Source organism: Alexandromys fortis, unplaced genomic scaffold (genome assembly GCF_014885135.2).
Source record: "Alexandromys fortis isolate MF-2015 unplaced genomic scaffold, M_Fortis_MF-2015_v1.1 scaffold_9, whole genome shotgun sequence".
NCBI lineage: Eukaryota > Metazoa > Chordata > Mammalia > Rodentia > Cricetidae > Alexandromys > Alexandromys fortis.
Genome location: NW_026067892.1, coordinates 6309122 through 6336606, shown reverse-complemented (window position 1 = coordinate 6336606; position 27485 = coordinate 6309122). Strand labels below are relative to the sequence as shown.

General features: G+C 43.8%; 1 protein-coding gene across 7 annotated transcripts in view; it reads right to left on the bottom strand.

Moving 5' to 3' along the window:
- Adarb1 (adenosine deaminase RNA specific B1) overlaps nucleotides 1-27485 on the bottom strand; it is a 128274-nt gene that overhangs the window by 14451 nt on the left and 86338 nt on the right. For 2 of the 7 annotated variants that reach the window (XM_050140956.1, XM_050140964.1), the window contains 7 exons: nucleotides 24279-24353; nucleotides 19887-23744; nucleotides 14845-14959; nucleotides 12377-12545; nucleotides 11559-11737; nucleotides 10459-10627; nucleotides 415-1086 (listed from right to left, as the gene is read on the bottom strand). In XM_050140956.1, coding sequence (XP_049996913.1) covers nucleotides 855-1086; nucleotides 10459-10627; nucleotides 11559-11737; nucleotides 12377-12545; nucleotides 14845-14959; nucleotides 19887-20777 — 1755 coding nt within the window. In that variant the 5' untranslated portion in view covers nucleotides 20778-23744; nucleotides 24279-24353 and the 3' untranslated portion in view covers nucleotides 415-854. Of the gene's footprint in view, nucleotides 1-412; nucleotides 1087-10458; nucleotides 10628-11558; nucleotides 11738-12376; nucleotides 12546-14844; nucleotides 14960-19886; nucleotides 23745-24278; nucleotides 24354-27485 lie in introns of those variants that run through there. The other 5 variants (XM_050140933.1, XM_050140943.1, XM_050140981.1 and 2 more) reach the window with 4 other exon arrangements.

The window sequence follows — 27485 nt, the reverse complement described above, 5'->3', positions numbered from 1 at the left end:
ACTCAAAACAATATTTCAAGTTCAACTTAACCATCAGGTTTTATGAGTAAAAAAAAAAATTAAGGAAAAATAGCTAGGGAGCTGCAATATTTGATTTCAGATAACTTTCATTCCCTGATTACTTCATATGCTCTAACAGACATGCTATCAAATAAAAATCCACACTGCTTTCTTGCAGTTAAAGACATGCTAGTAGCCAGGCACTGAGGCATAGAACACATGCACCCCAAAAGAAGCTTTTTTTTTTTTTTTTTTAGTTTAGGATATGGTTTTAGTTTTGAGCTTATAGAAGTAAGTAAAATGTTATTTTTTAAAAGAGTAAAAATACCTTAACTGTGTCCTTTTAAATAAAGGTGGCTTAGAAGTTAGGACCTTTGAATTCAAAAGCTCCTGTTCACTCTACTGTTAGCCACTGACACTCTAAAAAAGAAAAGAAACCAATAATAAAGGTGTAAAGGGCAGGAGAAGGCACTAGTGAAAGACAGGCATGTGTGGTCAGTATAGCTGCCACACCTACCACAGTTCGGAGGAAGCAGGTGGGCTGGGTGAGGATGGATGGTTGCCAAGGCCAAGCCTGGTTGGTCTCGGGAAGACTGCCTTAGTCTTTGTCACTGGGGCAGGAATGGATACAAAGTACACGAGAAAGCACAGAGGTGTCAGGCTCCTGCAACTTCTCTAGTGAATACTGAGGTTCGCAACTGTGGAAAGGCATTTATCTTGTAGAAAGATTGCCTTAAAAGACCCTGGAGACCAGGTCAAGAGGCAAGAGACAAGGTCTTGTTCCCCTTTTAATGGCTTTGCTGCTGCCTGGAAGCCATTTGCTGGCTCCAGGTGGGGTGATGTGTAGGACCTAGCTACTGTGAGCTCAGGGCACAGAGGTGGGAGGTGACGCAAGGGTACTTGCCGCTGAGCAGGGGTTTGTTGAGGGTGTAGAGTGGCGGCAGGTCCTCTATGTTGGAGATCCGCTGGTACATAGCCCTGGAGAGGTGGTCTCCATGGTACAGGCTGCCCAAGATGATGCTGGAGAAGTAGATGGGCTCTACGAAAATGCTGAGCAGGGACCCCTGGATGCCCACCACGTTCCAGCTGCAGGGAGAAAAAAAAGCACATCTCAGTAGATACAGGTATGGCATCACATACAGACAAAGCTTGGAGATACACGGGCTAATGCTGGAGGGATTGTAAAAGGTGAAGACCATGGCAGTGAAAACTGCTGACTTAGCAGCTCAATTAAAAATTATCTTACACTCTAAGACCGTAGTCTTAGAGTTTCTGTTGCTGTGATAAAATGCTACAACTAAAAGCAACTTGTGGAGGAAAAGGTTTATTTCATCGTATAACTCTCAGTCAATCACATTCCATTACTGAGGTAATTCAGGACAGGAACTCAAGGCAGGACCTGGAGGCAGGAGCTGAAGCATTAGTCATGGAGAAATGCTGCTTACTGGCTTGCTTCTAATAGCTTGCCCAGTCTGCTTTTTTTTGTTTTGTTTTGTTTTGTTTTTTTTGAGACACAGTTTCTCTATGTAACAGCCCTGGCTCTCCTGGAACTTGCTTTGTAGACCCAGCGGTCCTGGAACTCATAAAGATTCCTACCTCTGCTTCCTGAGTGTTGGGATTAAAGACATGCAACACCAGGCTCTGCTCAGTCTGCTTTTTTACACCATCTAAGGCCACCTGCCCAGAAGTGACACCACCCCCTTTGGACTGGAACCTTCTACATCAATCATTAATCAGAACAACTCTCTGTGACTTGCCTACAGGTCAATCTTACGGTGGTATTTCCTCAAATAAGATTCCCTCTTTCCAGCTATGTGTAGGTTTGTATCAAGTTGATAAAAACTAACTAGCATAGCTATTATGTTTTCCCATGACAACACACTTTCTGAAGGTTATTTCTTAAAAGATATTAAGAAGTCAAATGTTTCTTGTGAAAAACCTGAGAGAAATTTCTCAAGGTCAAATATATATAATTTTCCTTCTTCTAATAAAATGGTTGCTCAATTAGGGAACAAGGTGTTCTGATCCAGGGCTGCAGTCCCATGTGGAGCCCCCCAGAGCCAGCTCCTCAGAGGATGGTGCCCTGGGTGGGAGTGGAGGTGTGACAACTATGCTGTACGCCCTGGAAACAGAGATGGTGACAACAAGCTGGCAGTAACCACACCACCCATTGACATATGCAGCGGCTACACTTGGACACACCACCGGCTTACTATGTGTCTGCTCTCTTCATCCCACAGACAAGAAAAGCTGAGAACCTGGAAACCACTGCATACCAAGCAACTTGCGAGTGTGTCATGTGTGGGTAGCACTAAGCAGATGGGAGAGGACAAGAGAAGACACAGACGAGGTGCTGAACAATACAGCAGCAGAAGGCAAACAAGACTCATGAACTGAGGTACAACCGACGTGAGGCAAAGTACAGGCTTCTCTGAGAAAAGGAGTAAGAGAGGCTACCCACATAAGAGGAGGTACCAACTCAGGGCTCCTGGAGCTGATCCTGAAGCTGAGTCCCAAAGAGAGGGGATGCAGAAGGATGGCATACTCCAGTCTCTGAGACAAGGGGCAGGCCAGGCCATAGGGTAGGGTTGATCTGAGTGGCCAGGAGCCACTAAGGCAAAGAGTGAGACTTGAGGCGTGGAAGTAACTTAGTCCCATTGACACAGGTGTCTAGAGAGAGACTGCCCAGCACTGCATTTAGAAAGTAAGTCATCAGTACAGGGAAGGGACTCACGGAAAGAGGGCCCCTGAGGCACATGTGTCAGAAGAACGAGTCCAAGTAAGTGGCAGTGAGACTGTGAAATGGGCCAGATGCTACAAACCTCAGCAGATGTGGGAGAGGAGAACTCCTGACTGCAGGAGGGCTAAGGCTCACCCTTACCCTAGACCTACTGTCACTGGATGGGCACTGTACATCCAGGGGACACCTGCTGCACTTCAGCCTCCGACCTGCATGGGAGTAAGTAAAAGGCAGGTGGGTACTTTCTGGGTCACAGCATGTGTGTCAAGTTTTAGCCACCTGCCTCCAGCTGCTCAGGGCTGTTAGGTCTCAAACCTGGGATTCAGGGCTAACAGATGCCTATAACATATCAAAGCAGGCACTAGCATCCCTCCGTCCCTACTTATCCCTACTTGTTATAGAGTCCCCTTGGCTAGCATACCCTGCCCATTGCCTTAAACCTTCTCCAGTCCAAGGACTGGGCTGGGTTGCCCATCCCCCAGCTGCTCTTCCCTATATAACACAGCCATTTTGGCTACATGGTTCATTTTTGGCCTTCTTTGGCCTCTTGCCCGTTTGGTTGCTTTTCCTGGTCCCCTTCTCCTCTCTTCTCTCCCCTCACCCTCTCCTCACGGTGGCTCCATTCAGTTGGCACATCACGTTCAGTCTGGTTCCTTCCAGATGCCTTTGAGTGTGCTCTCCCTCATGTCTATATACCTACGATAAACCTTTTCCTCCACCAAACCTATGAGCAGTCAGGGCCTCCTTTTGTTTCTTTTTCTCATTCAAGCCCGCATCTAGCATTACCTTTTTCTCTCCCTTTCTGTTGCAGCTTTAAGAATGGGTCTAGGCTTTCAACCCTGCACCTTGCATGGGCAGCATAGTGGAGCTGACCCTGTTGGCAGAGGTGTGGGTGAGCGAGCCCAGTGCTGTGAACATGAGAACTGTCCCCTTTACACATTTGCCTTACAGCAGCATGAGGAGGCTTCCCCAGCCCCAACTCTGTCAACGCCTGAAGTAGGTGGGAGAGCTGGCCCTGAAGTCCTAAGAGTAGGAGGGCTGCCCCGTCCCTCATCGGCTGCAGCTGGAGAGTGGCCCTGTTCCTCCCCTGGGCAACATAGTACAGCTGGCCCTAAAGGTATAGGTATGGAAGAACTGACCCTGAGGATGCAAAAGCCAGAAATCGGGCCCCACCCTTTGCTCATTGCTGCAAGGAGTGAACTAGCCAGGGCAATGCTGAAGAATCCACCCTGGTAGCAAGACAGGGGAGAATTTGCGGACTGACCAACCCTGCAACTACCCAGGCCCAGAACCAGGGTTATGTGTTGATCCACACCAACATCCACACCATCTGCTGGAGCATGGGGCAGTGGCAGTCCTGTGAATCCTGGGCTGCAGGATCTCCACAACACAAGGCAATGTGATGTCCAGGAAGAGTCCCAGTGAGAGCCCAGCATCAATGGTGTAGCAGAGACCAGGGGCCTTGAACTAGACCAACAATTCTTTTTAATAAACGCTTGCATGTAAAAACATATGGATAAAAGGGTTTACTGTGTGACTCACTGTATCACACTATAACTTCCATGACAAGATTTCCCCTTTCTTCCTCTTTCTCTCTCTTTTCCCTTAAATTTTATTTTGGGGTAGGGAGGAAGATGGGTGGGATCATGAGGCATGATGTGAAAGATACAAAGAATAAATAAAAAGTGAATTAAAAATAAAAAGAATAGATCTAGGCTCTGACTTCTAGCTAACACCATAGCTAGACCAGAGTCAAATGATGCCACTCTTGCCTTGCCTTTGTGCCCTCTCCTGAAGGAAACAAGAGGTCTGCTTCTCTCTCCCTGCAGCAGCTGGCACAGTCCTAGGAAGACAATGACTGATCTAGTCCACTCCCTTCCAGGAACCCTCTAAAAGGTCCCCAGAAATTAGCACTTGTCCAACAGGCCAGTTCTCTCTTATCAGCTCCCCTGGAGCCCCCAGGCTCCTGGCTTCCCTGCTGCAGTGTAGAGGACTGGGCACATGTGTACCACCCACTGAACTCCCTCACCAGCACTTCATGTAACATATACTTCTAGTCTCTGTGACCTCTCTCTGCCCCCACAAAGAAGGTCAACATGCTGAACAGACAACCTGTAATTCCTCTAAGAAGGAAATTAAAACAGTCTTCCCATCCTTAGAGAACATCTGAAATGAATCAGCTCTGGAAGCCCAAGGGCTCCTTTCTGATGCAGATGAGAAGCCTGCTGATTTAGACGACTTAAGCAGAACTCAGTTCCCTGGGCAGTGATGCTGTGATCTTGCAGAAGCCAGCATCTGTTAGGACTCATTAGTTCTGAGCACACTTCCTAGGAGATCCCAGGAGCTTCTAGAGCTCCAAAGCACTGGGTAGAAAACAGCTCTTAGCCAGCTCTACTCCAAGACAAGCCCCTTCAATCAGCCTTACAGAGAATAGCCATGCCCACTTTCTTGGACGACAGACCACCATGCAAGGACATCACAGATACAGCAAAATTCGATGAAGCAAAGTCAAGTAACCGTCACACGCACTGCAACCACACACTGAGACCTGCCCAGTTTCCATGCCCACCAAAAACTGTGACCAGAAGATATGCAACAAGAGTACTACATTGACCCAACCATGATTCCACAGCCCTTGCTCAGACAAGCAGCCTATTCAGGACAGCAGTTTGCTCAGTGGGTCCCCTTCTCTGCTTCCATGTCACAATTAACCTTCAGAGAAAGCCACCTCTGCCCTTTGAAACAACCCTGCCCGCAGTGTGGCTCTTCCAGGAGCTTCTGATGCTTCTGTAGAAGGCCCTTTCCCTGTGCATAAAGCAGCCCTTGCCTACCTACCACCTGTTTTGAGCAAAGGAATGAGCCAAAAAAGCCTTTTCTCTGTACTTGGATCTGTCTTTTCTTGCATACTCAGGCAGCAGAGGCCACAGAAGTAGCAGTCCCAGGAAGATTCGCAGGCTTCTTCAGAGTCTTGCAACCCCTCTGGGGCTGCCCTTACTGCTGGATTTTCTTAGAGACTCCAAGATGTTGGAGATGCCAAAGCCAAGGAAAGCTGTCAAGAGAAGCTGCTAACAGGGAGTGGAAAGAGCCCAAGAGAAAGAAGTGTATTGTAGCCAACCAAGCTGAAAGGAGTTGGAGATCTGAAGAGTGTTTTGATATCAGACATGGAGATGCAGAATTTGGAATTTGCCCAGCTGGTTTTCAGCCTTGATTTGGTCCAGTATTTCCTCACTATGCTACCTTCCCTACATTGGAATAGTAATGTATATCCTGTGCCATTATATGTTGGATATATGTGATCTGCTTATTGATTTTGATTTTACAGGGGATTACAATTAAGAGATTGTATGATCTCAGAAGAAACTTTGAACTTTAGACTTTAAAATAAGTTTGAGACTATTATAGGCTATGGGAACTTTGAAAGTTGGACTGAATGCATTTTTTTTGCAATATATGGCTACAAGGCTTTGGGGGACAGGAATTGGAATGTGGTGGTTGGGGGAAAAGAAAAACAAAAGGGAGTGGCACTATTAGAAGGTATGGCCTTGTAGAGTAAGTGTGTCACTGTGGGGTAGACACTGAGGTCTCAAGCTACACACAGTGTGGCACTCAGTTCACTTCCTGTTGCCTGTGGATCAAGATGTAGGATTTTCAGCTCCTTTTTCAGAACCATGTCTGCCTGCATGCTGCTATTTCCCACCATGATGATAATGGACTAAACCTCTGAAAGTGTCAGTCACCCCAATTAAACATTTTTCTTAAAAGAGTTGTCATGGCCATGGTGTCTTTTCATAATAGAAACCCTAACTAAGACAGGCAGTGATGGCGTAGAAATAGAGTTTAAAAGCTATTGATTAGGATCCAATTCTATTGGCAGACACCAAAGGACCAAGAATTCAGAAAAACCAGAACTTATTAGGAAGAACTTTCTTGTACAAAGCCAAAATACAGAGGCTGGAAGCGGTGTTTCTTTTTCTAAATACTCAAGCCCAACAAAGCAAATAAATAAAAGGTAGCAAAAATAAAAAGAGAAGCATGGACCAAAGACTAACAATAAATTTCTAGAACACAATCTTAGAGAAATACGGATCTATGAATGCCCTGGCAAATAATTTAAAGTAGCTGACATATGAATGTCTTCTGAGCTAAAAGAGAACACAGGCACTCAACACTACGAAAAGATTGCATGAACAAAATGAGATTATCAACACAGAGGGAACTACATCAATACATGAGACATTCCGAACATGAAGAAAGCAACTGAACTGAAAAACTTGGCTGTGGGATAAATGCGGGAAAGAGCCAGTAAACTTAAAGACAGGCCATCAAAATCATCAGTAGAGATGGGAAGAAAAAAAAATACAAAGAATATAAATGAAGAAAGGCTGTGGGACTTATGAATACCAGTGAGCAGAACAACATGCAAGTCCTGGGAATTCCAAAAGAGAAAGAGAAAGGCAATGAGAGTTTATTTGAAGAAATACTGCTTGAAACAAGGAAAGAGAAAGACCGCACAGATTCAAAGGCAAAGAACTGAAATGAGCATAAATACAAGGAAAATGACAGCGAGTATATACATTATACTTAAGAATACATACATATACATACATACATATATATATATTTCTTAAGACAATCTTAAGAAACAGTGGAGAAAAGTCAGTGCTCATATAAAGGGAGCATATCAGTTTTTCAATAAAAAACGTTATGAACTAGAAAGGAGTGGGAAGACGTATCTTCAAGTGTCCTTCATAAATGAAGGTGAATCATGACTTTCTCGGGGATTACCAGTGGGCAGAGTTCATTATTTCTAGACCTTAGAAGAAACAGAAGCACAGACAGGAATCCTTCAAACTGAAGCATCACAACAGTAGACAGCAATAGAAGGCTGGATAAAAATGTGAGACTCTCCTGCAGAGGTAGTCACATGCGCAAATATAGTAACGTTAGTGGCTGAAGAGATAGCTCAGCAGTTAAGAGCACTTGCTCAGAGGACCAGGGTTCCTAGCACTCACGTCAGGTGGCCCAAAACCTCCTGCAACTCCAGCTCCAAGAGATCCAATGCCCTTTCTCCAGCTTCTGCCCTCACATTTTTGGCATTCACTCATACAGACACACACACACACATACTCATAAATAAAAATAAATCTTTAAAAGTTAACTATTATAGTTTTTTTTTTATTTTAAAGACAGAGTCTCATTGTGCAGTTCAACTGGCTTGAACACAGGATTCTCCTGCTCCAGCCTTCTGCGTGCTGAGACTGGCTATGAACTACCATACTTGGCTTGTAATTTTGATTAACTGAATTTAAATAAATTATGACTACAGATCTATGTAAGTGGGCATAAAACATACAAAGACAATTTCTATGTGATACTGACAAGTGTGGAGCTAGAAAGAAGAGTTTTCATATATATTTGAAATTATATCCTTATCAGTTTAAAATAGAATGCTATAGTTTTAGGATGTTTTATGCAATCAGGGATAGAGAGATGACTCAGCATTTAAGAGGAGGTTCTTCCTCAAAACCTGAGCATCCAGACATCAGCGGACTCATGACTGCCCGCACCTCCAGCTCCAGTGGTATTCAATACCTGACCGTCACACACACCTGCACAGCCCCCCACCATACCCATGGAAATAATTTCTTTTAAAAAATCTAAAAAAATGAATCATAGTCACAAAGGAAGTTCTTTAGGAAATATACAAGAAGAAATGACTCCTATGAGGACATTTTAAAAGAAAGGCGGTAAGAGAGTAAATCAGGGAGAAATAAAACTACATGCCGCACAGAAATAATAAGGTAAGTCTTCCCTACCAAGGTTAGTGGGCTAATCTCCCAGCCGAAGGACAAGATTGACAAAGGGATTAATCACATAATAGGGCGGATTACATATTAGGAAACTGACTTCAGCCCTGAGGACACATATGCTGAAAGTGAAGAGATGACACAAGGTATTTCATGTAAAAGAGGAGGGATGTAAACTAAGTCCCAAGTTGTCTGCTTACGAAATGTGGGGGAAGCAAATATGTGTCCACATGGTGTCAGTTGATGTGTCAGCAACCCGACACCCTTGTGATGTTTAGACTCCTAGTCTAAACTCCCAGAGGCTCTAGCACAGGTTTTGTTGTGAGCTTCCAGGAGTTAGGGGCAGGGAGAAGGTAGCCAAAGTAAATCCCAGTGTCCATCATGATGGGAGTGTCTCATGACTATGTCAGAAAACTTGTAAAATTCAGAAATAATGATTTACATAAAGAAAGTCATATAGTTGAATGAAATGAGAAACAAAATGGGACTTGAAAGTATTACCCCATCTCAATAGTTAACAACACATAAACACAGACTTAAATGCTGACACACGCAGCACTGAGTAGGTCTCAAAGGACAGATATGTGTGTGTGTGCATAGACACACAGACACACAGACATACACACACGCACAGACATACACACACGCACACACAGGGTTGGGAGGAACACCTGAAGGGCAGACTGGAAAGACACATAAAGAGCAAACACGCTACAGAAGGCGCAGGTAGCATACCACTAAAGCCTTGCAGAGTTTAGAGCATATGGATTTGGAGTTTTCAGTTAGGTATGCTCAATTGGTAGAGTCTACAGAAATATTTCAAAACTCAAAATCTTCAAAATCTCAAACACTCCTGGTCCTCTGGATTGTTTCTTTCTTCTCTTTCCTTCCTTTGGCTAAGCATTACTCAGCCTGCGTCAGTGCTCGGGGAGAATGGTCCAAGGCATATGTATGATTAATCCAGTTCTGAGTCTTACAGCTCCCCTATGACATCCACTTTAGAGAAAATCAATACAAAGGGCTCAAAGCAGGTGAAAAGACGGGTGGTTTATAAGTGATGACTAGGTTTTATGCCACACTGCGAGATGTGCCTCTCTAAGCCTCCCAAGGACATATGGTTGGGTGTATGACCCATCTGAAGTAAAGGGGAGAAAAAGACACATGCACTATGACCAGGTCCAAACCTTCTGGGTAGCCACTCCAGAACTGCTTACCCTGGTGTCACAGGGGCGTGTTCTGTAGAGAGGGGTTTAATTTATACGCATCTGTACTTTTAAATGGCTCCCTTTCCATCACCTGACCAAAGAGATCATTCACTGAAACATAAAAACAGAATAGCCACTGGAACTCGTACTGGCATCTAAAGAAACGATTTCTAAAATCTGACCTGGATCTAAGCTCGCAAGAGAAGCTGTTCCCCAGGCACGTGGCAGGTTAACGGGAGCAGCTTTTTCATGGAGCACTAGCCTTGGCCTGGGATGGCTCGCATTGTTCTAGCTGGTAAAGATCAATTGCCATAATGTTAACTGATGGGCACAGCAACCATGGACACCATGTTCCCCGCTGGCAAGGGAAATGCTTGAGTGTTTTCCTCTGGGAGCAAATTGTGTCAAATTTCATAGCCTGTAGAATGCCCAACATAACCAGCTTAACCCTGACACCTATGTCAAAGAAGGCTTAGTAAAAGAGAAGATGAATGTTCTGAAACAAGTGGTGTGGGGAAACTGGGGTGCCCTGCGCCTTGGTCTCCCTTGTCCCCTCCAGGCAGTCCTAGAAAAGCACCTGTATAGAACCTTGGTCTTTAGAGAACTCTTGGAGCACCTGAATAGGGAACTGGATTAAAATCCAAATGATTTTGAAATTAGGAAAGGCTAATAAGAACCACTCTTGCATGGTGAGGGGCAGGCTTACCGTGCTATCTTGTCACTGCAGGACATGGTGAGCAGCCGTTCCCCCTGCAGCACCCCATCCCAGGTCTGGATGCTAGCGTTTGATCGCACAGGGATTGTCCCTTCACCAGATTCTATTTTTGTCCGTAGCTGTCCCCTTGCTTTGCGATTCGGATGTCTATCAGCTGGTTCTAAATGGAAGAGAGGGTTCAAAACCCACAAGTAATAAAACAGCTAACTTACTGAAAAGCACATCTAATGTACTAAAATTTAAAGTATAATTTATGGATATTTATGCAAACATTTATTCAAGCCATACAAAATAAACATTCCAGTAAATATGTAAATTGAACTGAAAAGACACAATACAGACTAAATTATGAACATGGAAAAACGTGGTTTACATTTTCATTGAGATGATTTCTTTAATTAACGAGTGGAAACAAATGGAGAAAAAGGCTAAGATTTGCTAATTCTGAGTGATAGATACTCAGGTGCTTGTTATACACTAACTTTTGTATTTTTATCATTTCAAAAATAAATACAGACAAACACAGAAATCCATAGGAGTATGTGAAGGTATTTCCAGTGATTAGCAGTGAGTTATAGGAATATGAATGACTTTAATCTTTTTAATTTTTTTTAAAGAGTAGTAATTATTTACAGTGAGTATTGCAGTTTTTATAGCCAAGGAAATCCATTTGCAATTCATGGTGCTTTGGCCTGAGAGTAGGAATGTACATACTAACTGTTATAAAACCACAGTCTATGGCTGGCCTTCCAAGGATGGGACAGATACTAGGGGCCTTGTTGGCCTTTGTCCACCTCCTCTGTGACATAGCCTCAATGCTCAGTCACACATGCCTCAGTCAGCACTTACTGGAAATACAGGGGTCACTTAAAGGTTGCTTAAGGCTGGAAATGCCTTCGTTCCACTCTAATTACTTAACCAAAATTAGCACCTTTTAGAATTAGCATTTTTCATTCATAAATTTTAGATTAATTTGGAAGAAAGAATTTGTACTCTTATCAAATCCATACCTAAGGCTGAAATTTAAAAAAAAAAAAGAACATTGATGTGGATGTGTTCTAACACTACATTATATTATGTTTCTTAAAAACCTGTCAGCTGGTGAGAGTCTGGCGTCATACCCTCTAGCACTGGCTCGTGCGGAGAGAATATTCTGGCATCTCCACAGGGAGAGGTGCTGATGTACAGGTGGAACTGTACAGTGTCTTTCAGCCGGAACCCACCCCGTTCTGACTTCTGAAAGATGGACTTTTTCTGGTCTTCTTTGTTACTGCAAGGGAAAAGTCATGAGAGTGACAATTAAAGGTGTGTGCAGTCAACAGGGGTCTATGGTCCCTTCAGTGATTAATATGTCACCAATTGTGAGTGACTAGTTCTTCACGGGTGAGACTGCAAGGTGGAAAGACCACATGGGAGACACGGCATTGTCAAGAGGAGCAGTCAGGTGCAAGGTCAGCTCTGACCATGCCCAGTGATAAACCGAAGATGACCTTCTTTACCAGGCAGTTTAGGAAGACATGTTTATATTCACAATGCATGATTCACAATGCATGAGACAAAAACCACCATCTCAAATAGGGACTTGAAATTTACGGATAGGTTATGATTCTCAGTATGAATCTTATGTAAGTATGCTTGTTTGTGTGTGTGTGTGGTGTGTGTATGTGTGTGTGTGTATGTATGTATGTTTATGAGTTAGTTCACTCTAGTTCATAACTGAGCATCATGGGAGAGTGGGACTTGCTCAGACAACATCACAAGAGAGCAAGGGTTGGCATTAGTATTCCTCGCACAGTTTTGGTCCTGAGAGTTCCTAAGTGCTTATACAAACAAGTCAAGTCTATGCAATGCTTTCTGAAAGAAAGTATTTTTAAAATAGCTTCCTTCACTTGTTTATTCCTAAACTTACTTTAAATAAAGCTCAAGTTGTGCATAAAGAAACCTGAGCAGGGACCTTCGGGAGATTATCTCTGCATGGCAGTCATTTAGTGCAAGGCCACGGTCACTCATGTATTCACCGTTGATACATTTCGTCCCTGTTGAAACACTTATCACCTTGGCATCTTTGACGTCTGTACCTGAAAGACAGGAGAGTGACTGGCAACTAATGACACTGGCCTGTTTGACATATGCTCTCGGCAACTGGACTACTTAGGGTCAGCTGAACACTTAACCTTGTTTTCATATGTCTCAGGGTCTCCTGATTCCTACCCAAGAAATCTGAACCTCAAATAGGTTCAGACTTTGTTCTGTACCACTTCCAGGAGGCTACCTTCCTCACCCTATAGTAGTCTATACCCTAAACTTCATGTGGTCACTTCCACTGGCATGCAGGGGTGTTTGAACATTCACCCTTGACTATAGGTAAGAAGCACTACACAAATTGCCTGGAATTAGCCTTTAAAGTAAAATATTAAAGAGACTAGGAGGAACAGCTTAAAGGCCCAAGAGTACCAAGGCCCACATTTTTATTAGTAATCTTTCACACTCAACCATGCCAAGAGTGAAATATACAATGTAACCTTCCAGAGAGGGAAAATCATGATTAAATCCTATGAAATAGATCACTGACCCAGACATGCTACAAAAATCTGGATATGAAAGGGGATGTGTCTCAGTGGTAAAACATATACCTGACATGGGTAAGGCCCTGGAATACATCCCTAGAATAACAACAGAAAACAAACAAACAAAAAAAAATCCAACAGCATCAACAAACCAATCCTGAGTATGACCTTCAAGCAGACTCGATGACTGAAAGAGGTGTGTTCTATGTGCTGCGAGGGCTGATTGTTAACTGTCAGCTTGACAGACTCCAGAAATCACCTAGGATGTAGGTCTCTGGGCACATGTGTAGGCTTATCTGGATCAGGTTGGCCTTTGGGCATACCTATGGCAGATCTTTCTTGATTAGATTGAGATGGGAAGACCCACCCACTGTGTACAGCACCATTCCCTGAGCTGGGGTCCCAGACTGCATAAAAGGGAGAAAAGGAAGCTGAGCAAAACATTTGTCTTCTCCTAACCCCAGCACTTGGGAGGCACAGTAGGTGGATCTTTGTGAGTTTGAGACTAGTATGGTCTACAGAGCAAGTTCCAGTTCAGCCACGGCTACACAGAAACCAAAAAGATACAAAAGTCTAGTCCTTCAGGTGATTGGCATTATTAGTCTTTTCTGTTTTCTGTAACAGAATTCTTGAGAGAACAATTTAAAAGGGAAATATTAATTTTGACTCAGAATTAATTATAGGTTTTAGTCCAACAAGACAAAGTGGAACAGAACAGCTTGTAGCAGAGCAGTTTATATATGATAGTGACCAGGAAAGGGGTGTGTTTATGAGTGTGAGTATGTGTGTGTGGGTGCAAATGTGAAGGAGAGAGAGGAGAGAGAGGAGAGAGAAAGAGAGACAAACAGAAAGAATGAAAATGATACGCTTAGATTAATGGGCTTCCCCTATTGCCATTTTTAGACTCTTTTTGAGCCATTAGCCTATGGGATGCTGCCAGACACTTCTGGGCAGGTCTTCCATCCTTGTTCCTCTCTGGAATGCCCGCAGAGACACACCTCTGAGGTGTGCTTTACCAGCTTCCAAGGATTTTCATATTTCACATCACTATCACTATTGGGGGTAGTGACACCAATAAGGCACAAAGGATCCACGCTTCAATAGAAGCCAGACAGTACTACGCTGTTTCTAGAGCATATCGGGTTATAATGATGTCACACAGTGATATAGTGTGCTCTCTCCAAAGGAAAAGACAGGTTAAAAAGTTGAACATTTTGGGGACTAAAGAGATGGTTCAGTAAATAAGAGCACTTGCTGCTCTTACTAGGCATCCAGGTTTAGTTCCCAGCACCCACATGGCAACTAAAACATCTGTAATTACAGTTTCAAGAAAACTGGGAACCCTCTTCAGGCCTCTGAGGGCACTGTCTGTGGCAGACTTATACACATAAGAGCAACATACACACGTGCACACACACACACACTCTCTCTCTTTTTTAAAAGTTGAATATTTTGGGTTGCAGAGGCAGCCTGGTCTACTAAGTGAGTTCCATGAGAGTCAGAGCTGTTACACAGAAAAACCCTGTCTTGGAAGCCAAAAAACTTGACTATTTTGGTTGAAGAGTTTGTTTTACCTAAGTTGGCTTTTTTTTGGGGGGAGGAGGGCAGTTGCTAGGGATTGAACTCAAGAATCCTGACTGCTAAACGTGTGTCCTACCCACTAAGCTATGTTCTCAGTCTAAGGAGGAAAAGGCTTCTGATGCATAAAAACAGAAAGAATAAAAGGCAATTTTCTGTTGGTGTCACAAGAGAGCATTTATGCTTTTCAAACCAGACAGCAGACAGGCTGGACAGCAAGCCAGATGCTTACCTGTGGTCATCACTACTCCAGAAAGCACTTTCCTTCGTGCGTGGGGGGAGGAAAAGTTGTCTGTCAGGTCGCTGAACTTACCCAGGACCAGGCGTGAGACAGCATCTGCCAGTACCTGGGTGAAGAGCAGAGACCAAGTTTAGGGCCAGGGGATCCCTGTGGTGGAACCACTCTTTCTCACTGTTAGTACACTGCTGTCTACTGCAAAGAAGAATCTTACGGTCTCATGTCTTCTCTAGAAAACCCACAGGCACACCCAGCAAACAAGGGTGTGTGTGAATGGGGCGGGAATGGGGGCAGGGAGAAAAGTCATCAGTGTAAAAGTTTTACCTAGCATGGATCCTGTGTGCTATACTACTCACGGCCTGGCAACATGGGTGCACTAGTGCAACTGTGTCAAGACTGTTATTGTTACTTTACAGTTGAACTGGAGGCCCACTCTACACAAGGAGATTCATGCCTGGCACTGCAAACCTGTCCCAAAGCCCATGGCTGGGGAGCTCACGGCCTTAGAGATGTTGTGCTAAGTGGACATGCTGTCAAACTGCCTTGTAAATATTTATGCTTATACTCAAAGACCAGTGCTGCTCTTAGTCTTTGAGAAACATGTCTTTGTGCAGCCTGCAGCAGTGAGTGTAGAGACTGGTAACAGGTAAAAGTGGTGGGAACCAGTAACTGTTGAATGCTTAGCCCTGAACAGAATGTCTCTATTATCTCCTGTAAGGCTAAGAGAACATTGTGGAAAAAAAGTAGGAGGTGGAGGATGTGAAAAGCGCTGAGAAATACCATCTTCTATAACCACTCCCTGCCTTTGGAAAGAGCATTAGTGGTTACCCACGCAATGCCTGAGAAAGGCTGGGTTCTGTCAACATTCTATTATGGATGGATGGGTGTATTAGCTTCTTTTCTTGTTGCTGTGGTAAAATACCCTAGCAAATGCAATTTAGGGGAGAAAGGGCTTATTTGGCTCACAGGTTACAGTCCATCATGGCAGGGAAGTCATAACAGCAGGAGCTTGAGAGAACCTTATATCCACAGTCAAGAGCAGAGGGCAATGAACTGATCCATAATTCTAGTGCTCAGTTTGCTTTTTCTATTCTTAGACAATCTAGGTATCCCTGCTGGGGGAAGATGCTACCCACATCGGGTGGGTCTTCTCCCCCCATTAATTAATATAACCAAGATACTCCCTACCTCCTATCAGGCCATCCTAATATAGATAATCCTTCATGAAGACTGCCTTCCCAGGTGGTTCTAGATTATAATCATAATATTGAGGGAGGGAGTGGCTCTGAGGCTCCAGCTATCCCTAAAGACCTATAGGAAGTTAATGGTGGCTGGAGGAGAGGAAATCATTTTCTTCGGTGGTGTAGCTACTGGTAAATTGCTCTTGCTCAAGTAAATAACTCCTTACCCATACTCGTGCAAGCAATCCTAATTAGACACAGTGGGTCACACACAAAAAGAAAATGACATGAAAATAGGAAGAGGGTGTGGTGGTTTGAAAGAAAATGGCCCCAAAGGGAGTTGGTCTTGCTGGAGGAAGTATGTCACTATGAGGTTGTGTTTTGAGTTCTCCTTTGCTCAAGCTGCACTCAGTGAGACAGACTACTTTCTCTTGCCTGCATATCAAGAGGTACCCAGCATCATGTCTGTCTGCACATCACCATGCTCCCACCATGAATTGTAAGCTACCACTTCAATTAAACGTTTTCCTTTATAAGAACTGCTGTGGTCATGGTGTCTTCAAAGCAATAGAAACCCTAATGAAGGTAGCTTGTTGGGAAGGAGTTCAGTGGGGGTAGGGAAGGATAAGAGAGGATACTGGGAGGGAGGAAATGATCAGAGAAATAGATATGACATTGTGAAAGAATGAATTTTTCAAATGTACATTTTTGTGATGTGGGATTCCCATCTGTATGCTGTGAATATCATTAGTTAATAAAGGAACTGCATTGGGCCTATAGCAAGCTATAAGTGAACAGAGCTAGGCAGGAAAACTAAGCAGAATGTTGCGAGAAAGGAGGCAGAGTCAGAGAGAAGCCATGGAGCCACAGCCAGAGACAGATGTGCTAAAACTTTGCTGGTAGGCCACAGCCTCGTGGTGATATACAGATTAATGGAGATGGGTTAAATTAAGATGTAAGAGTTAGCCAATAAGAAGTTAGAGCTAATGGGACAAGCAGTGATTTAAATAATATAGTTTCTGTGTGATTATTTCAGGGCTAAGCGGCCAGGAACTAACTAGCGGCCTCCTCCAACATTTTTGAAGTTTTAATTTCATATAAGGGCAGGCACAGCTCCAAGTGACTTTTCTGCAGAAGTGCAAGCCCCTGACACTATGGAAAGTATACTGTGAGACATGAGCAACTGAAGAACACAAGTATCTCTGACTCTCTGAAAAGGCCTTATGGACCTTACCCTTTGTGGCTGGGGCTGTACTCAACAAAAGTGTAAAGATTCTAAATGTAGCTGGGCATAGCGGCCTACTCCTTTAATCCAGTACTTGGGAGGCAAAGGCAAGTTGATCTCTTGCAAGTTCAGGACAGCTTGGTCTCTATAGTGAGTTCCAGGACAGCCAGAGCTATACAGGGAGACCCTGCCTCAAAAAACAAACAAACAAAACAAAAACAACAAAACAGAAAAAAACAAAGAAAAGATCCTATACCCCAACTACTCACCTTCAATAACACACACATGAGTGAGGACCTGCTTTACAGTTGATTCTTGACAACACCACACTGGCAAACCTGCTATAGCAGAGTGCCACAGTTGTGGTATGGCCAACACTTTTTGACTTTATATCCCCACCCCAGCCTGGAATATCAGAAAGGCAGATAGCCCTCAGGCTGGGGATGCTTGGTCCAAGCCCTTTAAGAGATATTTTAGGGAAAAAGCAAGAATTTACATCTATGCTGGAATGCAGGTCCTAAGTCTCCCCACCCTCGACCCCTGCATATAACCACTGAGATTGGTCCTGGAAGTCCATTCTGAAAAGACTTTACTGTCTTCATCCTCTGTGGTTCATAAATTTCTGAGCTACCCTGGGGCTTTAAAAAGGGGCAATGCTGGTTGTGCCACTGAGCAAAGATGTGACAATACAGCTCTGTTGTTCCCAGACTCTAAGTGGCTCCAAATAAGAGGTCTAGAAATTAGTTTGACATCTGAGGACCCAGAAGGAAGCAGCATTAAGAGGCAAGGAGGGGACCAGCCTACCTTAACATGACTAGATCCTGAAAAATGCCATTTTCCTCACCAGGTCAGGAGCTCAGTCCTTTCCATACAAAGCCACCGAGGCAGCCATTCAAGAAGACAAGGCTAGCAGGGTGTGGTGGGGTACTCCCAGAGACAGGCAGATCTTTGTAAGTTTGAGGTCAGCCTGCTCTACATAGAGAGTTCAAGACCACCAGGGTAACATAGAGAGACCTGTCTCAAAACAAACAAACAAACAAACGACAACAACAAAAAGCAGGGTGGAGTCCACCTGTCCTCAGACCATCTATGTGCTATCCCTCTGTGGGATCCATGGCATCTGAAAGAGTTTCAGTGTTTTGGCTGCCACTGTCAACATTAAAGGAAGACAAGCCACATCAAATGGAATGTTAAACTCAGGCCAACAGATTTTAATAAATTTAATAAATTTCCAAGTCTGGAAATAAAAGTCACTTGGGATCTAGTACCATTAGTTTGTAAAATAACCAATAAACTACTTGGTTATTTTATTCTTGGAGGGATGTTAATAAGGGACCAATTGGGAAATAAGTACACGTCACAGAAAGTCAGTAAAACACCAAATTTGTTCCTCTAGACTAAGCTGTACTTGGTTGCTTTAGGCAAAGCAGAACAAGTCTTTTTAAAAAACCAATATTTGGGTTTAAACCCCAGAACTTGGGAGACAGATGCAGATGGATCTTGGTGAGTTCAAGGCTAGCCTGATCTACATAGCAAGTTCCAGACCAGACAGGGCTATATAATGAGACCCTTCCTTTAAAAAAACAAAACAAAACAAAACAAAACAAAAACAAAAACCAGCAAGAACTAGGGTCACCTCAACTCTAGCTGTATCACAGACCAGAGAGAAAGGGCCACACCTGACTCCCAGGAGAATGCAAACCTTCCTATTCACCACATTTGCTAACTTGTTAATTCACTAATTCTGTTCAATTGCTTCCACACTAAAGAGCACTTTGGCGAAAAAAAAAAAAAAGAATTAAGATAGAACACTGAAAAACAGATCAGTGAAATTTGGGATTCCAAGAACCCAGACACAGCCAATGATCTAGGATTTGGTGAGGACTGAAGGTCCCTTTCCCTTCTTCCTCCTTCAGAGACTCACCCTGAGCTACTCCAACATTTCCTTTCCTCATGGTGAGTTTTCTGTGAGGGGCACAAACTTGAGTAGCTGTCCATGTCCAACTGGAGCAGGGAGAAGCCCACACAGATGCCACAGAAGAAATTTGGCACATAGAAAGTCCTAGCAACTGGCACTTTCTAGAGTGTTTATGAAAGGGCTCCTTGCCACACCCTCTGTCCTGCCAATATGTTCCCTACTACTCTGGGGCTAGTGTCCCATCACCCTGACCTCAATAGGGGCCTTCAGCTGCAGACTGGCCAGCAGCCCTTATTCTGGGCACAATTTCTCTGTGAAATGTCTCAAGGGATGCCCTACTGAACAAAGGACAAAATTCCAGAGTCTGGGCTCCCGGCCCCATTCCCAATAAAGGATTGCTAAGGGGTGAGGGTCCCTTTTGGGCAGAATTAAATGAAAAGGCAATTGTGGCTGTCCTGGTGCGATTCCTGAGGTATCCCTGCTCTGCACTGTCATGACCCTAGTGAGCATAAATCAGAGGAGATTAAATCAGATTCTCAGTAACCAAATGACTACGTGAACTGAGGCAAAGTCACTCCATAGTCAGACTTACCAACAACTGTTCCTGCTAAGTGCTTAGTAACATTGGAGTCAAAGTAATAGTGAAGACTAAAGGCTGCTTAAAACGTCAAGGGAAAGGGCCACTCATTTGCAAGCACTCATTTTTCCTCACCTGTGGCAAATGCAACTGAAGACCCTCGCTGAGAACAGGCTGGCGAGATGGTGTTTGGTCCAAGTGCAAATTGAAGACAGTAGCCAAGGCAGACTGTGCAGCCCGGGCCTTGGCAAGCTTCTTGTTTCTCCCTGAGCCCTCAAAGAACTGGCCATCTACCACCACGGACATGACAAAGCTCTTGGCATGGCTCTCCCCGCTCTCTGAGAGGAAGTCATACTTCAGCCCTGGACGCAGCTCATTCAAGATCATCACAGGATTCTTCCCACTTGGGGGTGGAAATGGTGGTGGGATGGGCAGAGGAGGCTGGGTGAGGCTGGCAGGCACTGGGGAGGCTGACAGGCTAGCATCTCCACTTGAGCTGAAGGAGTCATCCCCATTGGAGCCTACATAGAAGGGTGGCTCTGACTTGTCTGGAGTCTCGAAGCCATTAAAGAGTGTGTCAGGGAAGTCGGCCTGGTCAGATGTGAAGTCTGTATTCACAGAGAGGGTCCTTCCCATGGCCAGGTGGGCCTCAGAGGCATTGGGAAACTGGACAAAAGACCTCAGGGCCTTCTCAGCGGCATGGAGTTTTGCCTTTTTCTTTGTAGGGCCAGAGCCCTCAAAGACCTGCCCGTTCACCTCCACAGACATGACAAACAGAGGCGCATGCACGGGTCCTGTCTGGGATAGCAGCATGTACTGTAAGCCAGGTTTGATCTCGTTCAGCTGCATCAGGGCATTCTTGGGCAGAACCGGCCCTGGTGTTTTCCTTCGCTTCTTCAGGCGGTATTTGGAGTGGCCATTGCTGCCCTCCTCTAGGGGCCGCTTCCTGCTGGTGCTACCACCACCCCCGTTGGAGAGCGGAATAGCCTCGCCAGGCCCAGGTGTGCTGCTGTCCTTGGGGGGCATGTTGTCCAGATTGCGGTTTTCCTTAACATCAGTGCTGCTGGAACCTGTGGTGCCCAGAAAGAGTAACTTACAACGCCTTCGTTGCAGGATCTTGTAAATGCAAAATTTATAGATTCCTTTATCTCTTTGTAGCTGGGTAAGTGATGTGTGTGTGTCTATTTCCTTCCTTAGTGCAACTGTGAAGACCTACACACTGACCAAAGACATAGCTGTTTGGGGCTGAAATGCACTTTGAGGTTTTGGGTTTTTTGTTTGTTTGTTTTTTAAAACTAACACCTATTCTCTCTTCTAGCTAGTTTATCCATTTCTTCTGCATTAGAAGATAAAATGTTTAAATTATTTTCTCTACCAAAGACATCTTAAATCTTTCTAACTTACCAAGTTGTTAGCTGTTAAGTTAATCCACAAGGACGCACACTAAGGCTAATGAAGTGGCCTCTGAATCCATCAGTCACCAGCGGCATTTATCTCAGCATTGTCTTCCTTTGCAAGAATACTGGCCTTAACTGACAGCGATGTTTAAATCGCAGCACTCCTCAGCAGAGGAGGTGCCACTTAGAAATGTGTCTTCACAACTTATTTGGCTCTTGAGGCTCCAAATACCTAACAAATATCTGATTATTCGGTTTAGTTTATGAATCAATCGTAGAAAACTGCTTTTATCCCTACAATATAATAAAAGTATTATGACTTTATAGATTTATTTTTGAAAAATAATGTATACATTTAAGTTTTTTTTTCATTATATATCAGTGCTATTTGCTCCAGAATCTTTAATCAATTTTATCTAGGAAACCATATAAGAATGAGATATAGAACTGGAGCAGCAGGCAAGCTGTGATCCTAATTTTACAACATGCCACAACCCTGCCTTCCTAAAGGCAGTTGGTAGGTTTCCAGAATAACTTGGTGATCTTACGTTTCAAGTGTACTTTACGTGGCAAAATAAAAGGTTATTTTGATATTTAAATGGGAAATAAATGTCAGGCATGATCGTGCATACCTGTTATTCTACAGCTTAGAGGGGTGTTGAAAGTCAGAGGAAAAACTGGCTGCACACAGCCATGACCTTGTCTCATCCTCCCACCAAGCAAAAAAAGAAACTATTTTTTCAAAGTGGGGAGTGTTCAGTCCTCCCTTTAAGTTTATTAAGCTTTCTTTAAAAAGTAACAATAATTTCTCTTTTAGCACTTGGTTTTGCGATCTTGTGCAGTGTGCCAGTGCAATAGGGCTGTGGAGTGTTTACTGAGATCTCCAACCACTAGCTCCAAAAATCCAAAGTAAATCTTAATGGATGAACATATTCCTAAATATGGCGGCTCCAGGGTCTGTTTCCACTATGCAATACACCAACAGATTTTCTTTATGTCAAACAATCTGAAAACACTGAAAATGTTCCTTAGTGAGCCTGTGGGCAGGGTTAATGTGAGGAACGTCCTGGCTGTTGCTGTCTCTGGAGTTAAGGATCACAGATGCCCCAGGCCATCATCATTCAGCTGAGACAGCAAAGATGACCAAGATAAACTCAGTCCATGGAAAATCTCATGTGTGAGGTGGGAGAAGGGGTCTCTCAATAGACACCTCTTCCCCAGAATACTCCTGACACACACACCACTTCTCCCAGCTGACAAAGCTAATGGAATGGGCACTAAATTTTCATTTATAACATCCTCCAGCAAAAGACCGGTAGGTTACTCCTTTCGGTACTCAGGGAACAAAAGGTGAAAAGGCAGAGCAGAGACGGACAGAGATTAATAAACGGGGAGAACATCACATACTACATTCTGCTCACAGCTCCAGTTCATCAGTAAACAGTACGGCCAGCATAGAAACAAACATCAAGGCACTCCGGCAAGCATTTAGCCAAACATTAATGGTGACAAACAGCCAAATGCCCTCAGAACTAAGGTAACAGTATAGATTATGAGAAAAAAAAATACACTTTCTGTGACAGCTGAAATCATTCTCAGCTCTTACTCACTTCAGAAGAAAAGGTACCCATCACATGTTATCAAAAAATGTTCCTGAACAAACAAAAATAAAATACTCCAATTAGAGATAGAGCCCACTCTCTGCTGAAGCAGGCACTCTCTCTGCATACCACATTGTTGCATTTAGAATTTGAAGGGAATCAGTAGAACTTTAACTGCTTTTAAAACCACAAGAGATATATGACTGACATTTCAAGTTTGCACTAGACCCGAGAGTTTATTTTTACAGGAATATTATTTGGGAGGACCCTTCCTTAGTTAAATTACCCAAGGCTCAACGGCGATGGTCGTAGCTGGAGACACAACCCACAGTCCCCAGCCAGCAGGTAGCTCTGGGGACACCTTCACATATTCCCCAGGGGAGGGTTACTGGACTGGCACAGCACTGGCAATACTGTCTGAAATGTAGTTTTAGACCTGGCAACACTGAGAGTGATGGGTGGATCTGCCAGCAAAACCACAGCTTAAAACATCTCAAGAGGCAACCTGAGGAGAAACAACCAGTGAGCTGTAAGCAGTGCCCACGTCAGCTGAGGCAAAAGCATGCCAGCTACACTATTCGAAATGGCACTGGGCAGCTGCTTCATGCCAGCCAGTGGTGATTCTCAGGGTAGAGGGTGTCTGCTGCACAGCCCACCCCAGACCCAGCACAGCAGTACAGACTCGCCTGTCTCACGCAGTGCTGTGAGACTCTGGGTGTCTAAGAATTGCATAGCAAGAGTCCCTGCCACTGGGCTGAGTCACAGAGAGCGTGCTGAGCCTGGTTCTCACCAGTGTACCACCCCTAGGAAAAGCTGCGTGTTCTTCCTTCAGACAGACAGAGCACCTTAGTTGGAAAAGTGCCTTCTTCAAAGCAACTTCCCCTTTAGACCTGCTCCTCTCTGGGACTGAGGGTGGGCAGAAGTGACTGGCGACTCACAGAGAACAACGCCAAGGGAGGAAACGTCGGTGTGCCTGAGGCCCCATCCCTGCAGCCCTGTGGAAGATGGTGTGGAAAGCAGAAAAGAGCCCCAGTGAGGGTTTGGTTCACATTAGCACCAATCGCATTCCAGTCTTCAGAGACTAAGATCATGTGGACACCCTTCCCTCCAATGCAGGAGCAGAGACTGTGTCTGAAGGGAGCTTTTTGAACTGTTATCCAGTGACCAGGAATCTGAGTCAATCAAAAAGGTTTCCTTGAGTTTATACTGGTGAAAGTTCAGAGCTTTATTTTAAAAACCACAACTTCACATGAAGCCACACAGAATTATGAGACAGGCACCTAGAGGCATATTTCGGGAATAAAAATGATGGTCCCATGGTGATAATGAGGAATGAAAACACTATATAGGTGGCTGTAAGAAAAATGTCCACAGTAAATATTGATGCCTGTGATATAAAAACCCACCACTGCCAACAGCCCACATCTTGGGAACCACCAAACTAGTCTTATTGATTAAACTGACAAATGCACTAATATTTTAATGGGACATGAACTACTTGGGTACTATTTAATAGGCCTAGATCTTACTCATATTCTCTTCATCTTCTATATCCATGGTAAAATGCTTTTGAGGGTTTCTTGACTGGCGGAGACCACTTCTGTCTGAAAGACAGAAAGAAAAAATGTTTAGTATGTGATCCTGGCAAAATGAGGTATGGCCTCTGTGTGTACTGATCACCACATCCCTGCAATTAAAAACAAAACATAGATCATAAGAAGTACTGGGCTTTTCCTTCAGGAAGAAATACATTCTCAGTCTCTTTCATCTCCTCTCTTCATGCTCCAGGACACCTGACTTAGCTGCCATATATGGAAGGACAGTGGAGGTAAGAAAGGGGTTGCCACAGAGGAACCTTATGCTCTACTCCAGGGAGTAATAGGCCACTAAGGATTCTAGACCAGGGGCAAGGGGTAAGTCTCCCCCATAAGGGCCTGCTGTCAACAGCTATGTCATAGCTGATCGCAGACTCACAACAAGCTCCAGATATTCGTCACCTCTGCCCTAGTAGGTCTATGAATGGTGATAGTGATGTCACATACAAGACACCTCAAGTAGTTTACCCACACTTCCATTCACCCCAACAGCATGTCACAGGAGAGCAAAATGTATATAGTAACTTAAATCTAATGCAATTTAGTCAAACACAATTCCTTTGCCACACACAATTATTTCATTAGCAGGAGAAACCAAGAAAGGATCTAAAGAAAAATTACAGCTGCCAAATCACTGACCAATTCAAGGTTTTCATCTTCCCAAATATTTCTGATAAATTACAATTAAGAGAAAAAGGATTTGCAATTTTTGAAACCAATATTTCTTTGTAAACAGAGTTTGTTTTATTAATATCAATAAAGTAAATTCCTTGCTTTTAGGGAAATGGTAATTAAATATGCTAGGTAGTACGTATACCTCACATAGCACTGCATGATGGAGTTTCTACACAGAATCCTTCAGTCAAGGTTTTCAAGGGGTTCAAGATGGCTCAAGGGTTACAAGCACTGGATGATCTTCAGAGGGCCCAGGTTTGATTCCCTGCACCCACATGGAAGCTCACAACTGACTGAAACTCCAGTCCCAGGAGATATGATACCAGTACTCGGTGGTCTCCACAGGCACTACACGCACATGGTGCGCGGACATACATACATGCAGGCAAAACACCCACACATATAAAATAAAAATAAAATAAATCTTAAAAAGAAAGCTTTTTAGGGTGCTATAAAAGCATTATCACTTTATATTAATTCATTGTTTTAAGATATAGTTCGAGTATCTATTATGTTTAAAGCAATGCTGGGTACCATAGGAAATGAAAATCAATCAGATAGATTTTGCAATTGAGGAATCCAAACATTAGCACTGTACAGACAGCTGGTTATGTTAAGGAACTTTTGCTAATAGTTATGGGTGTGGAAACAGTAGTTATCTGTTAGAGGCGAGGCACGTACTGAAGCATTTACAGATGAAATGATGATGTCTAGGACTTATTTCAAAATAGTTTGGTGCAGTTTGGAAAGAGAGAGAGAAATAGTACTGGGCTGGTGACTCTGCAGGGGATGCACATGAAGGGGGCAAGCATGTAGGGGACGGGCATGCAGGGTATGGGCATGCAGGACCACTCTGCAATGGTGTATATTTTATATGATTCTGCATTGTATGACTCAGTGTCCTCACTATGAAAAATTTTATTTTTGAGTGTGTGTGTGGAATTCAGAGAGTAACTTTGTAAAGTTGGTTCTCTCCTTACACCTTTATGTGGATTCCAGAAATGAACTGAGGTCATCAGGCTTGTACAGCAAGCATTTTACCTACTGAGCCATCTCACCAGCCCAAATCACAGTGGAAAGTGTGAGGAGAAAGTGGGGGTTTGGTGATGTATCAAGTGTGGGAACACTGCAGCAGGGCAGGCACCTTTAGGAAGGAAGGGGTAAGCTCAGGAAACAGGGATGTAGTTGTTCATTCAGACAAGTTTTGGCCAGAGGTTAGACCGTAATACTGCAGAGACAGAAAATAAGTGGAGGTAAGTTAAACAGGACAGAGAACAGACTCCTCTGAGAAACCCAGACTATGTGGTAAAAAGGAAACTTAACAGAAAGTTCTTGTTCGCTCAGAGGAGGCATAAGACAGGCAGAGGGCACAGAGGCTTCTTTCTGCAAAGATGAGTAACAGATCAATGACTGTTCAAAGTATTCTGTACCAAGAATAAATAACTGTGGACTGCTTCATCATGGGTGGGACACCTACATCACTCCCTCCCTCCCTCCCTCCCTCCCTCCACACACACACACACACACACACACGAATATATGCACATATACGTGCTCATGCACAAGTGTGCATGTGCATGCACACAAGGCTCAGGGAACATCACTGAAAGGGGGTAAGAGTTGGAGTCAGGTATGGAATGGAGTGGAAAGCTGGCGTCGGCCATGATGTGGTTGTTATACTCTTGAACTCACAGCAGTTGTGATTACCTGCACAAGACAGGACAGGGAGGGGCTCATGAGCACCCCCCCCCCAGAAGGACTTACAGGCAGTTAATAACTAGTGGTGGAGAGAGAGACATTTTCCTTAGTGGTATAGCCACTGGTAAGGGATTCATGTCCTGTAAACAAACTCATCTATGGTCCTGGAAACAATCCAAATGAAACTCTTTGAGTCACACACACCAAAAAAAAAAAAAAAAAAAAAAAAAAAAAAAAAAAAAAAGTAGTAGAAACAGAGCTAGTTAGGAAGAGGATGGGCATCAGTGAGACTGGGAGGGGACAAGAAAGGATAATTGAAATATGCTCAAAATTCAGTGTGTAGAAAATGGAGAAAATGTATTTTATCTTTTCTTCTTGTTCTGTGATATATAGCTGAAAACCGCAGATTTTAGAATAAAAGAAATAAGACAACCAGATCAGGGTAGTCATGCTGTGTCCTAGAAGCCAAGGTGGTACCCAGAAGCTCTAAAATTTCCTTAACCTGACTTGGAGAGGAAGAAATTGGAAATTGCCAAAACCAAAGGACACAGATCAAAACAAAGCGAACAAAGCCAACCAATCAAACAAGAAAACAAACCCTGACAAAAGCAACTGTTCCTGGTGAGAGGGAAAACTCACCAACAACACTATCTACTATAGCAAAGTTCACAAAGGAGCCCAGCCTGACTCCATTCCTGAAGGGCTCTAAATAGAAGCCTGAAGTTCTAGGCAGGGGTAGAATGAGACAAACCCAAGAGGGGAGTCACA